At 39.5% G+C, this 17,725-nt stretch overlaps 3 protein-coding genes and 1 long non-coding RNA gene across 5 annotated transcripts in view; 3 read left to right on the plus strand and 1 right to left on the minus strand.

Annotated features, from left to right (window-relative positions):
• LOC146674054 (protein NLRC3-like) overlaps positions 1–17,725 on the minus strand; it is a 176,731-nt gene that overhangs the window by 124,929 nt on the left and 34,077 nt on the right. The window lies entirely within an intron of this gene.
• LOC146674063 (polymeric immunoglobulin receptor-like) lies at positions 4,305–9,150 on the plus strand. The gene is made up of 5 exons (XM_085393797.1): positions 4,305–4,504; positions 4,657–4,992; positions 6,118–6,438; positions 8,234–8,421; positions 9,056–9,150. The coding sequence occupies exons 1-5, from the start codon at positions 4,465–4,467 to the stop codon at positions 9,140–9,142; spliced, it is 972 nt and encodes a 323-aa protein (XP_085249923.1). The 5' UTR covers positions 4,305–4,464; the 3' UTR covers positions 9,143–9,150.
• On the plus strand, positions 10,113–11,923 carry LOC146674064 (E3 SUMO-protein ligase ZBED1-like). The gene is made up of 2 exons (XM_085384755.1): positions 10,113–10,479; positions 11,007–11,923. Exons 1-2 carry the CDS (start codon positions 10,113–10,115, stop codon positions 11,921–11,923), a joined length of 1,284 nt encoding a protein of 427 aa, XP_085240881.1.
• On the plus strand, positions 12,599–14,316 carry LOC146674065 (uncharacterized). The gene is made up of 2 exons (XR_014909053.1): positions 12,599–13,480; positions 13,577–14,316. It is a non-coding gene; the product is annotated as an uncharacterized LOC146674065 (long non-coding RNA).

Here is a 17,725-nt window from a genome sequence, read left to right on the forward strand (position 1 = left end):
TCTTGAGCAGGGACGTGGCTAAATACTGGTATGTGAGAACCCGTCAATAGGTCTCCACTGACTGACTGCAGCTTTGTGACCTGGAGATACTGGATATTAGAACTTGGTGGTCTGTAACAGCAGCTCACTAGTACAGGTTTCACAGGAGGAAGCTGGACCTGTAACCACAGAACTTCCAGTCGGATCAACAGTCACAGCAAGAATCAGCATCTGCACATTTATCATCAAGAGCAGCAGGGGGCGCTGTTACACACAGAGGCAGGTTCTCTCCCAAATGTGTCCAGAACAAGAGCTGAGCAGCTTTTTCTGTGAGTCAAAGTATTTCTAACAAACTACAGCAGATCACAGAGCCTGTGTCAGCTCAGCTATCAGAATCAAACAGTGAAGCTGACCTGTGTAAGTCAGCAGGTCAGACAGTATGTTAATGAGGGCAAATCTACAAAGCAGTAATGAACGTTTCATAAACCACATTTAATACAAAATCTATGATACGTCCATAAGTCTGCACCGTCTGAAACCTCCTCACATTTCAGCCCTCATTTCTCATCATATTGTAATCTACAGTTATTTAAACTGTGTGTGTGCAGGCTGTGGCTCTGTTTCACTTCCACAGTTCAACTACAGAGGGCGCTAAAAGGGTCCAGGTCATGTTAGTCTAAGTGCCTGAAAAGAAGATCAGTTTCCTTCTTTTTAAGATATCCAGGCTGAACTTCACGACAACAATTCAAGCGTCTACCAATGAGAGTTCAGGACACTGTGATTGATCTACGACGGGGTGGTAAATACATCAGAGGGTGACCTCAACTGTTTTTATGTCTAGTTAACAGAAAGAGTAGGAGTATAAGCCATGTTTGCTCAGCAGCAGCTTTATATTAAAGGTTGTAGCTTTAGTATTTTAGCTTTTATATAAACCCCTGTTTCACCCCCTGCTATGTGCCTATTGTGAAGAGGGAAGCTGTGACCACTAGAAGTATAGTAGTAGGTGGTCGGAGGAGGCTTTAGTGGGACTACAGGGTTGTTTTGAGGTGACAGACTGGGAGACACTCTGTGAGCCTCACGGTGAGGACACCAGTGGGCTTACTGAGTGTGTCACTCACTACATAACCTTCTGCACCAGCTCTATCATCCCAGCACGGACACATTGCACCATTGCTGCCTCTCCTCCACCATTCACTTCCACTCGTGACCAGATTCAAAGACAAAGGAGAAGACTCCAATCAAGCACGTTGTAACGTCGGGTTGTGTTTAGTGGTTGAGAGGAGGCGGCAAAACACTTAGCAGGATAGTCGAAAGAATACACACTCGCACTGGCATTGGGAATTCCACAGCGTGTTCTTTAATATACCTTCTGTTCATCAACCATATAAGCCCGGTTGAACGGCTGCAGCTTAACAAACATAACGCACAGTGTTCGTACAACCCATAACGTTGCAAACAAAGGTGTCTGGAGAGGTAAAACATAAAATCTGTCCGTCCTCATGCACTAGCGTGTAAGCACATGTCCACACAATCACAGAGAGAGCCAGTGGCGCATACGGATGACAACATTAACCCTTGACTTGGGTTGTCTTAAAGAGACACCACACCATTGTGACTGTTACAACGTCTGCTGGACCAGACCAGATGAGTGCTGTGTCCTCAAGGCCTGTCCCACCCAGCTTTGTGGAGTCTTTTATAAATTGTTCATGTTGAGTTTGCCATCTTCAGAAGTTTTATGATGACTCTGCAGTGGTTGGATGTATCAGTGTGTCATGGTCCGGCTGAGTGCAGGTTTTTCCATAGAGCCGGTGGCTCCACCTCTGGGCGGAGTCATTGCATTACAGCCTGCAGTCCACACCTGTTGGCAATTAAGCTGCCAATACTTAAGACCAGCGTCACCAGGTCTTCAACTAACCTCTGTTAGTGTAGGCCGACACAGCTCTTGTGATGTTGTTTACAGTGATATTCTCTGCCTGTAGTCATCCACCTGATCCCGATGCTCAAACTCTGACAATACTCACCTTCATTTGGACGCCAGTTTTCTCTGCAGCTCTTCCTCCACAGCTCCTGCTCACTTCTCCTCCCTGCCACAGTTACCGGATACCACATGTGTATACCACATGTGTATACCACATGTGGTATACCACCACCGGTATCCATCACCGCCTCACTCGGACCACTTGCCCCTCTCATGCAGATCCTCCACCTAATAAGTAACACAGTTCTTGTCCATATTTGGTCTTTCCTGACCTGCAGAAAAACACCTTCTGAACTTTACCTCCTCTCGGTACAGTGACTCAAAAGTCTCCTGGTTTCGTTCCCTCAGCCTGACATCCCTTTTCCCCACGTCACAGAATTCATATGTGTATAGTTTCCTAGTACTTCATGTTTGTTGTACAGTTCACGTTTGTTAAACTACTTCTTAGAATCTCACGTACATCATGGTTCACAGTTCATAGTCACATCATAGCTGTGATTCTGTGTTTGTAAATAACGTCTTGTTATCATGTTTCCCAGTGACTCTGTTTGTATCTGCAATTGAGTCCGTTTGTCTGGTTTGGTCTCTGACTGTGACACAGTGACGGAGATGAGGCTGAATACTGGGCTGTTTTGTCACATGGTGCAAGCAGAATCATCTGCAGCTCAACGTAACAAATAAACACAACAAATAAATGGATCTGGCTGTATGGGTACTTAATAATCAAGCTGGCAGTAATGTTGTGGTGTTTAGTAGACAGGAGGGTGGGGAGTGTAAGAGGAAATGACACACAGGACATGGTTTGAGGTAGATTCATACCCAGGCCCTGCAGTGAGGACTATAACCTTCACTACATTGGTCATCTGCTCAGCCAGGTTAACTATAACAACACTGTCAATTCAGTCTGACAGTGAGTTAGTGAGTTAATCCACACTTTAAGCTTAAATTTCAAAACTTACATTTAACTACTGATTTTATCTACTGTTCTGATTTTATCTGTTTTGATTTTATATACTGTTGTTTGTTTGTTTGTTAATTAGTTAGTTAGTTTATTTGCTTGTTTTATTCAATTTTAAATCATGCTTTTTATTTGTTCTTGTTTCTAATGTCTCTGTAAAGCACTTTGAATCACCTTGTTGTTGAATTGTGCTATACAAATAAACTTGCCTTGCCTTGCCTTGCCTTAATGACAGTGAGTCAAACCCACTCCCTCCTCCAACTATGACGGCCTAGACAGAGACTTTATGCAAGCTTCTTTGAAGCTGGCAGACAGTGAAGGTGAAGGTGAGCATAACTGAGTTCTAGCGACTCCTTCTTACTTTAATAACTGGTAAATTTCACTGAAGTTCAAAACAACTCTCAAACCACCAGGAAGGAGACAACAGAAGTATTTATGTTTACCTTCATTGTAATTTCTTCCTTTACCTAAGCTGGTGAGAGGTTCTTGTAGTTGTTGTTGCTTTCAATTTGTAAGATTCCTGCATGAAATGATTTGATCGAATATTTTTAATTTTATATTTTAAATGGTTTACTGTTGTCTATCAGGTAGATGAATACAATATCTCAGGGTATCTCTGTTTAGCCTGCTGTTCTTGCTACATAACAGGGATATGTGTTTTCCTCTTCAGAGATTACAAAAGGGTTCATGTTCAAAGAAAGTCTTTAAATCCATTTTCAATTTTGTGCCACTTGGCTAATTGTGCCATTTACTTTCAATATTTTATATAAAATAATGTCAAAATGAGACAGCAAAAAAAAAAATTGATTTCTAAACAAATTAATTAATATGCCTCTTTATTCCTAAGAAAACAGTCAGCTTTGAGATGTTGTTTATTTTTGTTTTTTAGATAGCACAGAAAGGAAACAGGAGGGTGACGAGAGTGTGAGGGGAAATGACACAGGAAATGGTCGGAGGCAGAATTAGACCCGGGCCCTGCAGTGAGGACTCTAGTTTTATCCATCTGTTAAGCTGGTGACAGGTTTTTGTTGTTGCTTATAAATTCAGTTTGTAAGATTTGTGCATGGGATGATTTGATCACATATTTTTTGCTTTATATCAACTCTATGATTTATTTTGAGTATTTAATGTTAAATAATCTCAGAGTGCAACATCAAGAAATGATGGTGATTCAGAAATAAATAAATAAATAAATATCCTTTTTATTCCTTAAGCCAAACACAATATTCAGATGAGAATAAAATGCCAGGAACATTTTATAACCTGGAAAAAAATAAATGTGCTTCATGTGTTCCTCTCAGAGGTTGAACCAGCTGTCGTCAGGTTTTCAAAGTCAAATTTGGTCTGAAACTCTTTTCATTCACACTTACGGCATCAGGGAAACTTCACAGTACTGATCTACATCATCGTGTGATGGATGCATCTAAAAAAGTTGAAGGAAGTGATAAAAAGGAAACAACTCATTCAGTAACATCAGTTTTCTGATGATCTGACAGAGTGAAGAGTCAGACGCTGTTCTTCTGAAGTTTAACGACTTTTCTGCATCAGAATGAAAATCCTCCATTTTCTCTTCTTCTGCTTCTTGTCAGGTGAGGACTGATGATCTTAATGTTGCTCTTTAATTCAAAATATACTCAACTTTATAAAACACTTTATGAAATACATTTATCTACATACACTAAATAATGTTGTGATTATCCATCTTGTGTTAAATGTATTATTATTATTTTTCATCTGACAGGTCCAGCTGGGCTCGTCAAGGCAAAACATAATATTTGGTCTGCAGCTGAAGGATTTAATGGCACGCTTAACTGCAACTTATCTTTGTCTGGAAGCACAAAGTTCTTCTGTAAGGAAAAATGTGAGCGAGCAGAAGATATCCTCATTAAAACAGATGGAAGCACAGCTCAGAGTGGCAGATACAGCATGAAGTATAAAGATGGATCTCCAAGAAGAGGAATTGTGTTTTTAAGCTTCTCACAAATGATCAAGTCTGACGCAGGAATGTACAGGTGTGGTTTGGGAAGATCTTCTGCTCCAGATTCATACTTTGACTTTGAGGTCAGAGTTTCAAATGGTGAGTTTTTACTAAAGGTCACTGAAATTGCAAATGTGGAGACCCCCCAGGTCTAATTTAGTAATGTGGACCACTTTTAGATCAACCTGTTCAATCAATAAATACAAGCACATTTTACCTGTTATTGCACTTAAGTGTCCATGTTATATGGCATGTGACAACTGTACTAAGATAACGTTTTAGCACCTCAGTGTAAAGCCTACAATAATATTCAATGATTTATTGATTCAAATTTAGGCTCTGCTAAAACTGAGTTTTACACCACCTCCAACTATCAAAGTCTAAAGCAAAATCTTGCTTTTGTTCAGATTTTCTTTTCTCTATAACTGATTTTGAGCATCAGTATCATGGTTTACATCATGATTTAAATAGATGAAATCTACTAATTTAATTCCTATGATGGAGAGTAACAGAAGAAATGTTTGACCTAAAAAGTTGATGATCTTCCAAGAGTGTCATCATGCTAAAAAGAAGTTAGTCACCTTTTTTATATACAGGCTCATCTTCTAGCTGTGAGTCCTGAGAAATGCCTCAAAAAAAGGACAAATGAAACAAAAACTAAAACATTTGCAGTCACACTGGTGAACTTCAAGGGTCTATAACGCTGCCCTTTAAGTTCATAGTATGTATGTTACATTTTGCATGGGTTCATTAAATATGCAACAACAAGATTTGATTCTCAGAGGATCAGGTAAGAATGTGTTTTTCAGATTTTTCTGATTGATTATGAAATGATAACTGTGCTCATTTGATCCATGAAATATAATCATAATACAACAGTGTAAAAAATGACCCAACACACTAGTATGTTGTATGTTTTATGCTTGTGGGGTGTTTATTGAAGTGCCACACACGTGGCTTTACGTTTCGGCACATAAGTCATAAGCACACAAACTCTCTCTCTCAGGTCTCCGCCTTCACTATATATATAGGGAGAAACCTCAATGGTTAAATGACCACCACCTGTCCCTCCAGCCTCCTTGGCACTGCCCCTTTGAGCTCACTGCCCCACTCCTCCCCTGCAGCTGAGCCAGGGACCACACCTCCCCTGCAGCTGAGCCAGGGACCACACCTCCCCCACAAACTGGTTCAGTTCAGACTAATTAATGTTCTTCTATTTCACAGATCTGGATAAAAACGTTGGTTTTTATCGCACACAAACTGAGGGAGAAAAGATGACATTGGTATGTTCCAACAACACATATGGACACAGGAAGTTCTTTTGTAAGAATGAGTGTAAGAATGAAGGGGAGATCCTCATTGACACAACTAATAACAAATCTGAGAGTGGCAGATACAGCATTGAATACAGACCAGGATCTGTGTACGGACTGTATGCAACCATCACACAGTCGTCCAAGTCAGACACAGGAAAGTACATCTGTGGTTATGGGAACCCTCTGTCTCCAGATTCATGTGTGAATGAATATGTTCTTGTCATTGATGGTAAGTTTCTTTTCAAAACAGTAAAAAAAACTTTTAACTTTTGGTGACTTTGAGGTGAGATTGTTGTTACTGCCAGAGATCAGCTGATTGGTTGAGACATCATTATACCTTTCTAACAATGCAATACAATACAATTTTATTTATATAGCACATTTAAAAACCCGAAGGCACACCAAAGTGCTTCACAGTAATATGGAGAGTCAACATAAGTCAAAAACAGGGTACAAATCAGGCACAAGCACAGATAGGATAGAGGCACTAACAGACCAGGAGAGTTAGATAAATACAAAATATGCTATGAAGACAAAAACAACAGTAAAATTAATAAAAATAATACATTTAATAAAATCTAATAAAAGATTTAAAAGTTTAATAATTAAACGATTTAAAAGGGTATTAACTGGTCGGGAAAGCCAAGTCAAATAGATATGCTTTTAATCTTGATTTAAAGGACTGGATACAGTCCAAGGCTCGAATAGAAGCAGGGAGGCTATTCCAAAGGTTGGGTGCAGCTGAAGCAAAGGCACGATCGCCTCTGGTCTTCAGTCTAAACTTAGGTTGGGCCAGGAGTAATTGACCTGAATCTTAATGCACGACAAGGAGTGTACAAATTAAGGAGGTCAGTGAGGTAGCTGGGCGCAATGTTATTCAGGATTTTAAAAGTGAGTAGCAAGATTTTAAACTCAATGCGATATTTGATTGGTAACCAGTGTAGATCAACAAGAGGGTCAAATTTTCTAGTGCCAGTAAGAAGGAAGAAGCATTCTGAACGAGTTGCCGCCTTCGAAGAGAGAAGGCTTGGAGACCACAGTAGAGAGAATTACAATAATCTAACCTGGAGGTCACAAAAGCATGGATAAGCTTTTCCAGGTCCCTGTGTGGTACATAATGCTTAGCTTTAGAAATCTAACTACAGATGATACTTGCTTATCGAGCTTAAAGGAGCTATCCAAATAGACACCCAGGTTACGCATAGAATCAGAGAGAGAGTTAGCTAGGGGCCTCAGCAGGGCAACAAGCTGGTCTCGAGGAATATGGCTGTCGAACACCATAACTTCAGTTTTTTTCTAACATCAACATTTTCTGATTTGCTGATAAATGTATTCCTCTGTTCATTCACAAATATAAACCATATTTCTTATGAAGCTTTAAAAAAACATACAGATATTTAAATATAGTAAGTTTCACAGTCATAATGTGCACTAATAATTTTTAATCAGAGCACATATCATATACGAAACATCATTTTTTATATTACTAAAAGTTTTTTAACTATTTGAAATCTAAGGTTATGTGTGTTTAAGAAGTGTGAGCTCCACTTTGAATCATTTTTTTAAAGTTGTGATGGTGGAGCTAAAATTGAGGGCAAAACATCATCATCATCATCATCATCATCTTTCACTAAAGCTGAGTGTTTCTACTCATGCAGGTAAAACATATGTAGTGCGCTTTATGTGAGATTTCCCAGTCTAATGTGTAAAAGAGTATCAGCTTATCCATCAGCTGATCTGATGAGACTGACACTGAACGTGACTTTGTGGTTTATCTGAAAAAGTAATAATGATGTAAAGAACAGGAAAGCAGGCAGCTGAGTGATTACAGATCTTCCCTATTGAACTTACTCATAAGCTTCATGTTAATGCTGCATTTAGTGCTTCATACATGTTTGTATTTACCTGTATGATAATATGATTCGTTTTACTGCATTTGTCTGTATCGCTATTGATTTAGTATTGATATTTTTTCTGTTTGTTGTTCACAGATTCAAACCCACCTACTTCCACACTGCAGACAGCAACAACACAGAGTGAAAGTGTCACTGCAGGAGTCTCTACACATTGTCCTGACTCCTCCTGGCTTCTGGTTGTGCGTGCGTCCTTGGATGGTGTTTTGCTGATGGCTGTTTTCCTCATGCTCTGCTACATTAGTAAGACAAGGAGGAACTTTGGACTGAACACCAGAGAAAATGACACAAACATAGAGGTGAGTTTGTGTCACTTGTTTTCATCACTTGTCTGTTGTTGCAGGTTTCAGTGAGTGTTGTTGATTCATGCTGTCAGTGTGACTTTCTCAGTGAACTGTAGTGAAAAGAGGTGATGTTACCTGTTATTACGGTTTCTTCAACAATATCCTTGTAGTGTTAGTCCAATAATCACACAACTGGTATGTTAACTCCAACTTTAATGGTCGCCTTCTTTCGTTCAACCACACAAAAAAAACTGACCCTCCAAAACTTCTACTCCCCCTTCCCACCTGCACGTAGCCACGCCCCCCTTCACTGGACACTTGCGCAGTGGGACAGATACATCTTAACAGTAGTTACATACAACATACAACATATTTTTTGGTCCTTTGAGGTTATTCCACAGCATCATAATTTCACGATGTCACATCTAAAAGTGTGAAAGCCCCTTTAGTTCTGTTTCCAGACACTGCAGCACATGTAAGCTGCTCTGAAGCAAATCTGTTGAACTTCTTATGATATTTATAATGTTACATTTTTTTTTGGTTTGTTTGTTTCTCTGGAATAAACTTTGTGCTTCTGTTTTTTTAAAGTTCAATTTGCATTAAACTGTGATGTTGCATGAGGTTATTGTCTTTTTTTTTTCATTTTCAGTTATCTGTAACACATGAGAACTGGGATCCAACCATCAGAAACAAAGAGTCCAAAAGCAACAGGACAAAACCCACTCTTCATTACTAAAGACCAAAATCTAACAAGTAAAAATGAATTTTGAGATTTGAGATTTCACAAATCCATTATTTCCCAACTGTAACTGAAAAATGTTGTAAACATTTGGTTTTATTTCATTCATTGTTTTCTACTGTATGATTTATACATCTATGTGCTTACTTATGCCATGTATTTGAAATCACCGGTGTTTATTACAAGATACAACAAAATTAAACAGGTGTTGAGGATGCAAAATGGTGTGATGGTTCCTTAAATAAATTAGACAAATACAGAGTGTTCTACAATAATGAGTCTGTGCTGTTCAGGAAAACAAGAAACAATAAAACATACAGTAGAAATACAATCGATAGTTGCACCAGAAGCCCGATTGAGGGATGTCTACATGCTTTGTTGAATCAGGGGAAACATCTTCCAGTGTGGTCAGAGTCAAAGACCAGCCATCTAACTTTGCTTCTGGAGATTTGTTGTTTGTTTGTGTTGTTTGCTGTTTGTTTTGCATTCCAGTAATCTGATCAAAGGAGGATTACTCCATGTACTACTTAGGTTCGGTGCTTGGTCTGTGACCAGCAGCTGGCCTACAACAACAACACCTCATCGATGCTGAGGCATCTCCGTGCTAAGCACAATGCGGTCCCATCTACGAGTACAATGACAGTGAATCCAAGCATTCATGGTATGGACATCAACCATTTTTCAGTCATTCATTCATTCATGTCTCACATCACTAGCACAAAATGTCACTAATTGCGTTTGACTTCGCTTTCTGGGTGAGAGGATGCACTGGTTGGTGGTTCTTCCCCTTCCTATGTAATGTCCGCAGGCTATTGGTAAGATGGGAGGCCCATTTACTTTATCCCACAACACATAATAACCATTGAACTACCTGTGAATAATGGCATTAAAGCCTAATCAACTTATACAACACAGTTAAGCCTATTTTCATCCTCACAGTCAAATGTTTTTGTGTATTGAAGGGATCATGAACACAAATCCCACTCAGACCAGACAGCAGGTGGTCGATGCTGCTTTGGTGAACATGATCGTGAAGGACTCGCAGCCCTTTTCCATTGTTGACGATGCTGGTTTCAGACAGTTTGTTGGTGTCTTGGACCCAACCTACACAATCCCCACCAGAAAGGCTCTAAAAGAAATGGTGGTGGAAAAGTTCAAGGAGGAAAAGGAGAAAGCAAAGGGAGAAGTGGAGAAGGCTACAGCTGTCAGTCTCACCAGTGACATGTGGACATCCATTCATATGGATGCCTACTTGGCTGTGACATGTCATTTTGTCAATGAACAAGATACACTATCCACAGTGTTGCTAGGAGTGAGACATTTCTCCAAGGCACATACTGTCATGACCCTGTGCCTTCTCGGCTGACTCTGTATGGCTACAAGTGTTTTTGTTGTGCTGCGTCTCCCTCTCTCCCCTCCCGCGCACTGCGCTCTACCGGGGCGGAATCGTGACGGCTCCAGCCCCTGGCTCGGACACCTGCAAACAATCATCTCACTCACTTCTTAAGGCGGCTGCTGAGAGTGCTTCCTCGCTGGATTATTGTGTAACACTCGTTAGTGTCATTGGCAATCTGAGCCTTTTTCCGAAGTTTCTTTCGTGCCGCAACTTACCTGTTTTTCCTCCCTGTGCCAGATTTCTCGCCAGCCTGAGGACCGCCATTTGGTGAGCTAAAAGCCGGAGTCCGAGCTACCTGAGCTTCAGTGGATTGTGTACATAGCCGTCCCCTTCCCGTGTCTGTGTTCCCCGGAGACCCTCTTCCTGTGCCCCCTCACCTGTATATATCCACACCTGGTGTCTGTGTGTAAATAAATTGTGAACTTTAGTGACGGTCTGCCTCCGAGTCGCTCCTGAGCCTGACACATACAGCAGAAAATATTGCTGAGGTGAAAAAGGTTTTGATGGAGGAGTGGGGCATCCAAAATAAAGTCAGATGCCTCGTCACTGATGCAGCACCAAACATGATTGCCTCATCTAAAATATTGAAAGTGTGCCACACAAAGTGCATTGCACATACTCTGAACCTCATTGTGAGAAAATCAATTGACAACACGCCTGGGCTTGAGGAGATCAGAGGTAAGGCACGTAAATTGGTAAGCTATTTCCGATCTAGCACAACAGCAAAGGAGAAGCTCTGCCAAATGCAGCAGCAGATGGGCAGATCACATCTAAAGCTCCTTCAGGAGGTTGATACCAGGTGGAACAGCACATACACCATGCTGCAGCGTCTGTATGAGGAGAGAGAGCCAGTTAGTGCTGCCCTTGTCTCAATGAGAACAGATCTCACACCTGTCACTGCTGAGGAGTACCACTCAGTTAAAGAGAGCCTGGAGGTGCTTTCTCCTTTTTACACAGCCACTACTGAACTTTCTGGAGAGCAGAGAGTATCTGGGTCCAAAGTCATTCCACTTGTCTGCATGCTGCGGTATGCAATTGCTAAAAAACAACCTCAAGTTCTTGATGACAAAGCCCACCAGCTGTGCATGAACCTCACAAGAATGCTGGGTGAATGTTCGTCTCACTTGGAAACAATGAGTGTAATGACCATTGCTACCCTGCTTGATCCAAGATTCAAGGCTGTGGGGTTTTGCAGTCAGACCAATGCTCAAGCTGCAGTGAGACGTCTGACTGCAGAATGTGCCACCATCATTGAAAATGAAAAAGACCAGATCATGCCCATCCCTCCTATCCCATCTACCTCGTCACAGCCAGAGCCAGCAACCAGTTCTGCAACTCAGTCAGGTATGGCTTTTGTTGACCTGAAGTCCATAACACAATGACAGGGTTCCAGCATATTCTAAAAATGTCTCAATAGTAAGAATATGCTTTAATATCCCAACGTTTCAATTCCGTTATTGGAAATATGTGACTACACTCTAAAAAGTAATTCATCAGGCCTTTTACCACCACTTGATTAAATCCATGGCTGCAACATAAAAATTCTAATTTATTGATTAAGATAGACCTTCTAAGTTGCAAACTTTATTTTTTTGGGTTGTGTTGAAATAATAATGTTGGTAATTACATTAAATAAATTTTATATGTAATTTGAAATTAAATCCCAATGTTAGTGGGTTCAAAATAAAATTCAAGTTGTAATTACTTAAAGAAATTTAATACATAACTTGTTTTTTTCCACTGTAACTTCTGATTTCAAATTCCCTCCCCTACCGACTTAACTAGCCGGGCAAATTCACACATGTTGAGTTGCATGGTGCAAGCTTTTGTAAAAGACATTTCAAGGTAAGTAACATTTCATTTACAAATAACAGTTCTACCAAAGCAAAGCATTTGTGCTAGTCACCTGTAGTGGATTTGTGTATGATGTGATGCTCATACAGATAAGGAAATACTTTGCACTACCACATGTAGCTAATGCTAGCCATTCTAAACTTTAGCACAGCAGAGGATAAGACTTATAAAGTTTCATTTGACAAAAGTCTTCAGCTAGAGAGTGCAACTGTGGCTAGGAAAAGCGTGGTTAAAGTTTTGCTACACAGTGCAATCTAATTTCGATCTTAGGCTGATTTTGTTTTTCTTTTTACCAAAATTGGAAGCCTTAAACTGTGAATAGTTTTGTCAGAGGGATAACCTAGAGGCTTCTTTTTTCCATCTGGCTCACCTATTTTATGTCTTTATAAAACTTGCATGACCTATACGTAATATTACATTGTAAATGATTTTGGTTAGTATTGTGATACAGCTTAAAGTAAGTATTGTTCTTGATCTTAAGAGCTGTAGCTATCTTTGTTTTGTTTTTTTGGGGTTTTTTTTTTTTTAAATCAGATTGTGTGAAATATTGTTAATGTCATTCAAATAGCATTATTCTGGCATTAACAATGTGAATCTACTTAATATTAAGACTTTATGTAAGCAGTTAGTATAGTGTGATAATGAAGGGTCATTAGTGCTTTGTTAAGTTGGGACACATTTTTTACAAAATGGGCTGGGAGTGAACAATGTGTAAATTCGAAACCTCTGCAAAAACAGGGTTGCTAAAACATTAGAGATTACACCACGGTTATGGTGGGGAAGTCTCCCTTGTCTTCACCAAGATTGTTTTTGTTCCCTCAAAACTTGGGGTAGCCTTAGATCACTTCTATCCTCTTTAAATAATGTATTACAGCATTCATTAATGCAGTATAGCTAATAGTCTGCAAGGTTTAATTCTTCTGTTTGTGTGGTCTACAGATAAAGGAGGAGTTCAAGAGAATAACCACTGTAAGCCTTGAATGGCTACACTTGACCATTGCACCCCAAAACTGATGGATGTCATTTTATCAAGGGGAGGAGCTAAGGGAGTGAGAATCAGGCAGATCAAGGACATGCTTCTTGAGGTAGGACAACTATTTAGACTTTGGGTAGCTTTGAAATGCACTTTGTTGTCAGTCACCCATGTATTTTATACTCACACTTTATTTTTTCTTAAATAGCACAATACAATTGAAACACGCAGAGAAGTAGCCATCTGCTGCCTTATCACTTTCCTTGGAGAGAAGGACGAGGACCTTTTCATGGAGTTTGGTGTAAGTAATTCAGCATTGTGTGTGTGTGTGTGTGTGTGTGTGTGTGTGTGTGTGTGTGTGTGTGTGTGTGTGTGTGTGTGTGTGTGTGTGTGTGTGTGTGTGTGTTCCATTGATCATCTGAATTCATTAAGATTCAGTAAGTATAAAAGTCTAATCTATAATTCACTAACCTATTTTTTAAAATTTGCTTTACAAGGACACCAAAGAACTTAAGGCAGGTGATGAAAACTGCCATCATCAGTGACCGGTACACCCCTGGATCTAACCATAAGACTGCAACCATTGTGGTGGAGGAAACAAAAATAATGGAGGGCCAGAATTTCCCAAGGTGCTGTGTTTTGCTCATGGGCATAATATATGCTCTCAATCTGAGCTAATGCAAATATACTTTTGAAGTTGTTCAGAAGCTGTTCCTTGACCTTGATGGAACCATCATTATGTTAAAGATGTTGACTCTGTTTCAAAAATTGTTAACTGTTTTGAATCCTGTATGTGTAAAATTGATCTTAAAGGTGTTTGCTACATTGTGTAATAGAAAGATGCAAGATCTTGTAAAGTTTGGTAGGCATTGAAAGTTAACATTTACTGAACACTTGCATGGAAGTATTACTGCAACAAAATGTTTTCTAAGTAGATTTTTTACCAATTGAACACATTTGTTTCTGTGGTGTTAAATACATAAAGGCATATTCTATAACTTGGCTGTGATGGTATAAATCTAAATTTCTGGTTTATTTTCACTTTTTAAATACAAAGTGTTGAAATGCCTACTGTTAAAAAAATAAAAAAGTTATTTGATAAAAAAAAATGTTGAATGAATTCCTTTCTTAAAAGCTATTACAATAAAAAAAAATAAGAGAAAGCTAAAATGATGATAATAATGATGAAAATCAGCAACTTACTATTTTAAATAATGAACTTTAAAAAATTGTTTTTGTAATTGCTGTAATTAATTACATAACACTTAAAAATCATTTCAAATAATGTGGAAAAAGTAATTGGAGGAACATAATTTTTATGAGTAAACAACTTAAAAATATGTTTTTAAGCTACCAAATATTACATAAATGGTAATTCAAATCACCTTTGATTATGGAGGATAATTTAATTCCCGTAACTCAATATAGTTTGTTGGTTCAATCTAATTTCAACATAAGTTATCATAACTCAAAAAGACTAATGGAAACTGTTGCGTTAATTTTTTTTGTTGAGCTTAAACAATAGTTTTTAGAGTGTATTAGACGTTTTTTAACAAAACGACAATCTGCTTGTCAAAATATAAATTTCATTAGATACCTTTAGTATCACTTACATTTGAATATTCACATGTGATGTCATTTTAAAATACATCTGGAAATGTCAGTCTACAAAATGTGCAGCTATTTAATTTCATTAGTCTTTCAGGTGGTGGTCTGTGGGATTTGCTGGACAGCCATATGGTGGAGAGGCAGGTGAGGAATGCCACAGCAGTGGAAGTACAGAGGTACATGGCAGATCCTTTGATTCCCCGGACAGAGGATCCGCTCCACTTCTGGGCAACCAAGAAGAATGTATACCCCCATCTTCATAAACTTGCTTTGCAGTTTATGTGCACCCCAGCATCATCCGTTCCATGTGAGAGGATCTTCTCTAAGGCAGGGGAAATCATATCCAAGAAAAGGAACAGACTCAGTCCTCGCAGAGTGGAACAAATTCTTTTCTTGAATAGAAGCCACACAGGATAACCTTAAATGCATCGTGTTTGTATTTCACATGTTCGCAAGGATTCCCCCCACCCAGTTCACAATCAGTTCTTTCCCCAGTTTCAAAATATATCAGAGATGTAGCAAATATCATATGATCTATAAACAGACCTGTCCAGGTGTCCAGTGGTTAATTGCTAAGTACCTGGAGGCAGGACCTCACAGCAGAGGCATGCGCCATACTGTGTTGTATGTTATTATATGTATTTTGCATGTATTTTATTTACCAACATAAAGAAGTGACAGGCAAAGAAATACCACACCATGATGCATGTTTACATGAGAACGGTTTATTGATTACATCTACCCATTAGACTAATGATGGCCCGCTGGAAGCTGGCGCTCCGGTGTGTACCCAAAAAACAACACACTGCAGAAGCACTGTGTCGTTTGGCCAGAGTCACGTGATCGGTGACATCCGAAGCTTCATTTCGAACACAAGTGTTTCAGTGGTTTACAGGCAGGTGAATCATTCGCGGGATTTTGAGTTGATTTTGCTCAATTCATTTTATCTGCCGAAGTGAAAAACCTGACATGTCCAAAATCATGTTTTCATAATGGAAATGCCATTACAGCATATGACTTTAGGAACACTTCCATGTGAATTAAAGCTAATGAAGACTACAAAAATGTATTTGACACTATACGTACATTACATTGCTACACAGTTTAGAAAATCATTTTGTTTATTGTTTTTAGGTGATAGTCTGCAGGACCCAGGAATACCTGCATATCTACCAGCTTGCAGTGTAGTTCCTGCACTCCACAGCCTCTTCTGTTCCATGCAAGTGGATTTTCTCCAGGGCAGGAGAAACTATTTCTAAGAGAAGAAACAGACTCAGCCAGCGCACAGTAACGCTAATCCTCTTTTTAAATGTAAATAACAAAAGGGCTACCTGACATAGATCATGTTTTTACTTTGCAAGTTCTTGATTAGGGGTGGGTTTTGATTATCGCCTTTCTGATTACAATCCATGCTAAATTGAATAAAGTGATATTGATTCATTACAATCCTGTGTCGATTTGTAAATTAACGTTATTATGCCTGAAACGCCAGCACCTCATGTTAAATCTCACAACATGTCGTCAAACACCATACGTCACAATGTGTCCTGCGTCCTGATCGCTGCAGACGGTCTCCTCCGTGACGTCTCTCCTGTACAGTACAGTACAGAATCGCTGCACCGATCGCTAGCAGCGTGACTCTGCAGTGCAGTACTGTATGGCCACGATGTCGACGAAACGTTTCGCACCGTCAAAAATTAAAATTGGCTACTTGATTTCACTTATCGCTGGTTATTTTTAGAACATAACACCCGCGATAAACGAGGGACAGCTGAGAAATATAACATTTGAATCCATTTTCTCTTTTGCTCTGAGGCGCGGGGGAAAAATATCGACAAGTCGATGAACATCATTTACAGACATATTGGGTAAATGCCCAAGACATCTATAGAAATGTAAATCGCCACTTGATTCATTCATTTGCTTAACTTGATTTGGGCCATAAACAAGGTGCGAATAGGACACCGGAAACAAAGCTCCCCACAGGAGTTTCCACACCGGTAGCATATGCTAACATGCACATAGTCTATTTCCCATGTTGGGTTTTACATGTGAAACACTTTGCACTGAAATTGATGGAAAATACAACAAGGTTTCTTCAATCTGACAAAATGTTAGACATAATAGTGTCTAATGAATGTATCTGGGGACTTTGAGTAAAAATGTGCCTGTTGTTCTTATGAACCATCCATCCATCTTCATCCGCTTTATCCGAGGCCGGGTCGCGGGGGCAGCAGCCTAAGCAAAGAGGCCCAGACCTCCCTCTCCCCAGCCACCTCCTCCAGCTTGTCCGGGGCAATATGAACCCTGTGTCTCAAATGTTTAGTCAGTTTCATTTTCATGTTTGTTTTCCTTTTGTCCCTGTCAAGTTTATACATCTTAGTCTCTGCCTCAGTGTCTGTTTCTTTGTGCATTTAAACCCTTAGTTAGGAGTAAATGTGGATTTCCTGTGGCAAACATGAATGTCAGTTTCTCGGTTTATGAAGGTCACCTTTAACTATGACAGTGCTGAGATACGGACCTCCTGTGAAGTTGTCACCATACTAGTGATGAGCAAAGCGAGACTTCGTGAAACATTTGAAGTCTTTGTGCTTGTATTGATGATTCCAAACAATCTGAAACCATCTCCACAGTGGCACCTGCTGGACAATTTGGCTATTGTCACGTCCTGATCATATTCTGTGAAATGGTGACACAGACAAGTTCTGCACAACTTCAAACAAAACCACTTATTATATCAGACTATCAA

Source organism: Rhamphochromis longiceps, linkage group LG3, assembly GCF_057381845.1.
Source record: "Rhamphochromis longiceps isolate RC_006_pf linkage group LG3, R_longiceps_female_GT1.1, whole genome shotgun sequence".
NCBI lineage: Eukaryota > Metazoa > Chordata > Actinopteri > Cichliformes > Cichlidae > Rhamphochromis > Rhamphochromis longiceps.

Bases quoted from the DNA above. Each gene is read 5' to 3' on its own strand.
- LOC146674063 (XM_085393797.1), top strand. From the start codon at position 4,465: ATGAAAATCCTCCATTTTCTCTTCTTCTGCTTCTTGTCAG. The intron at 4,505-4,656 runs GTGAGGACTGAT...TTCATCTGACAG, and splicing joins CTTCTTCTGCTTCTTGTCAG to GTCCAGCTGGGCTCGTCAAG. The intron at 8,422-9,055 runs GTGAGTTTGTGT...TTTCATTTTCAG, and splicing joins AAAATGACACAAACATAGAG to TTATCTGTAACACATGAGAA.
- LOC146674064 (XM_085384755.1), top strand. From the start codon at position 10,113: ATGAACACAAATCCCACTCAGACCAGACAGCAGGTGGTCGATGCTGCT. The intron at 10,480-11,006 runs ATACTGTCATGA...TGAGCCTGACAC, and splicing joins GAGACATTTCTCCAAGGCAC to ATACAGCAGAAAATATTGCT.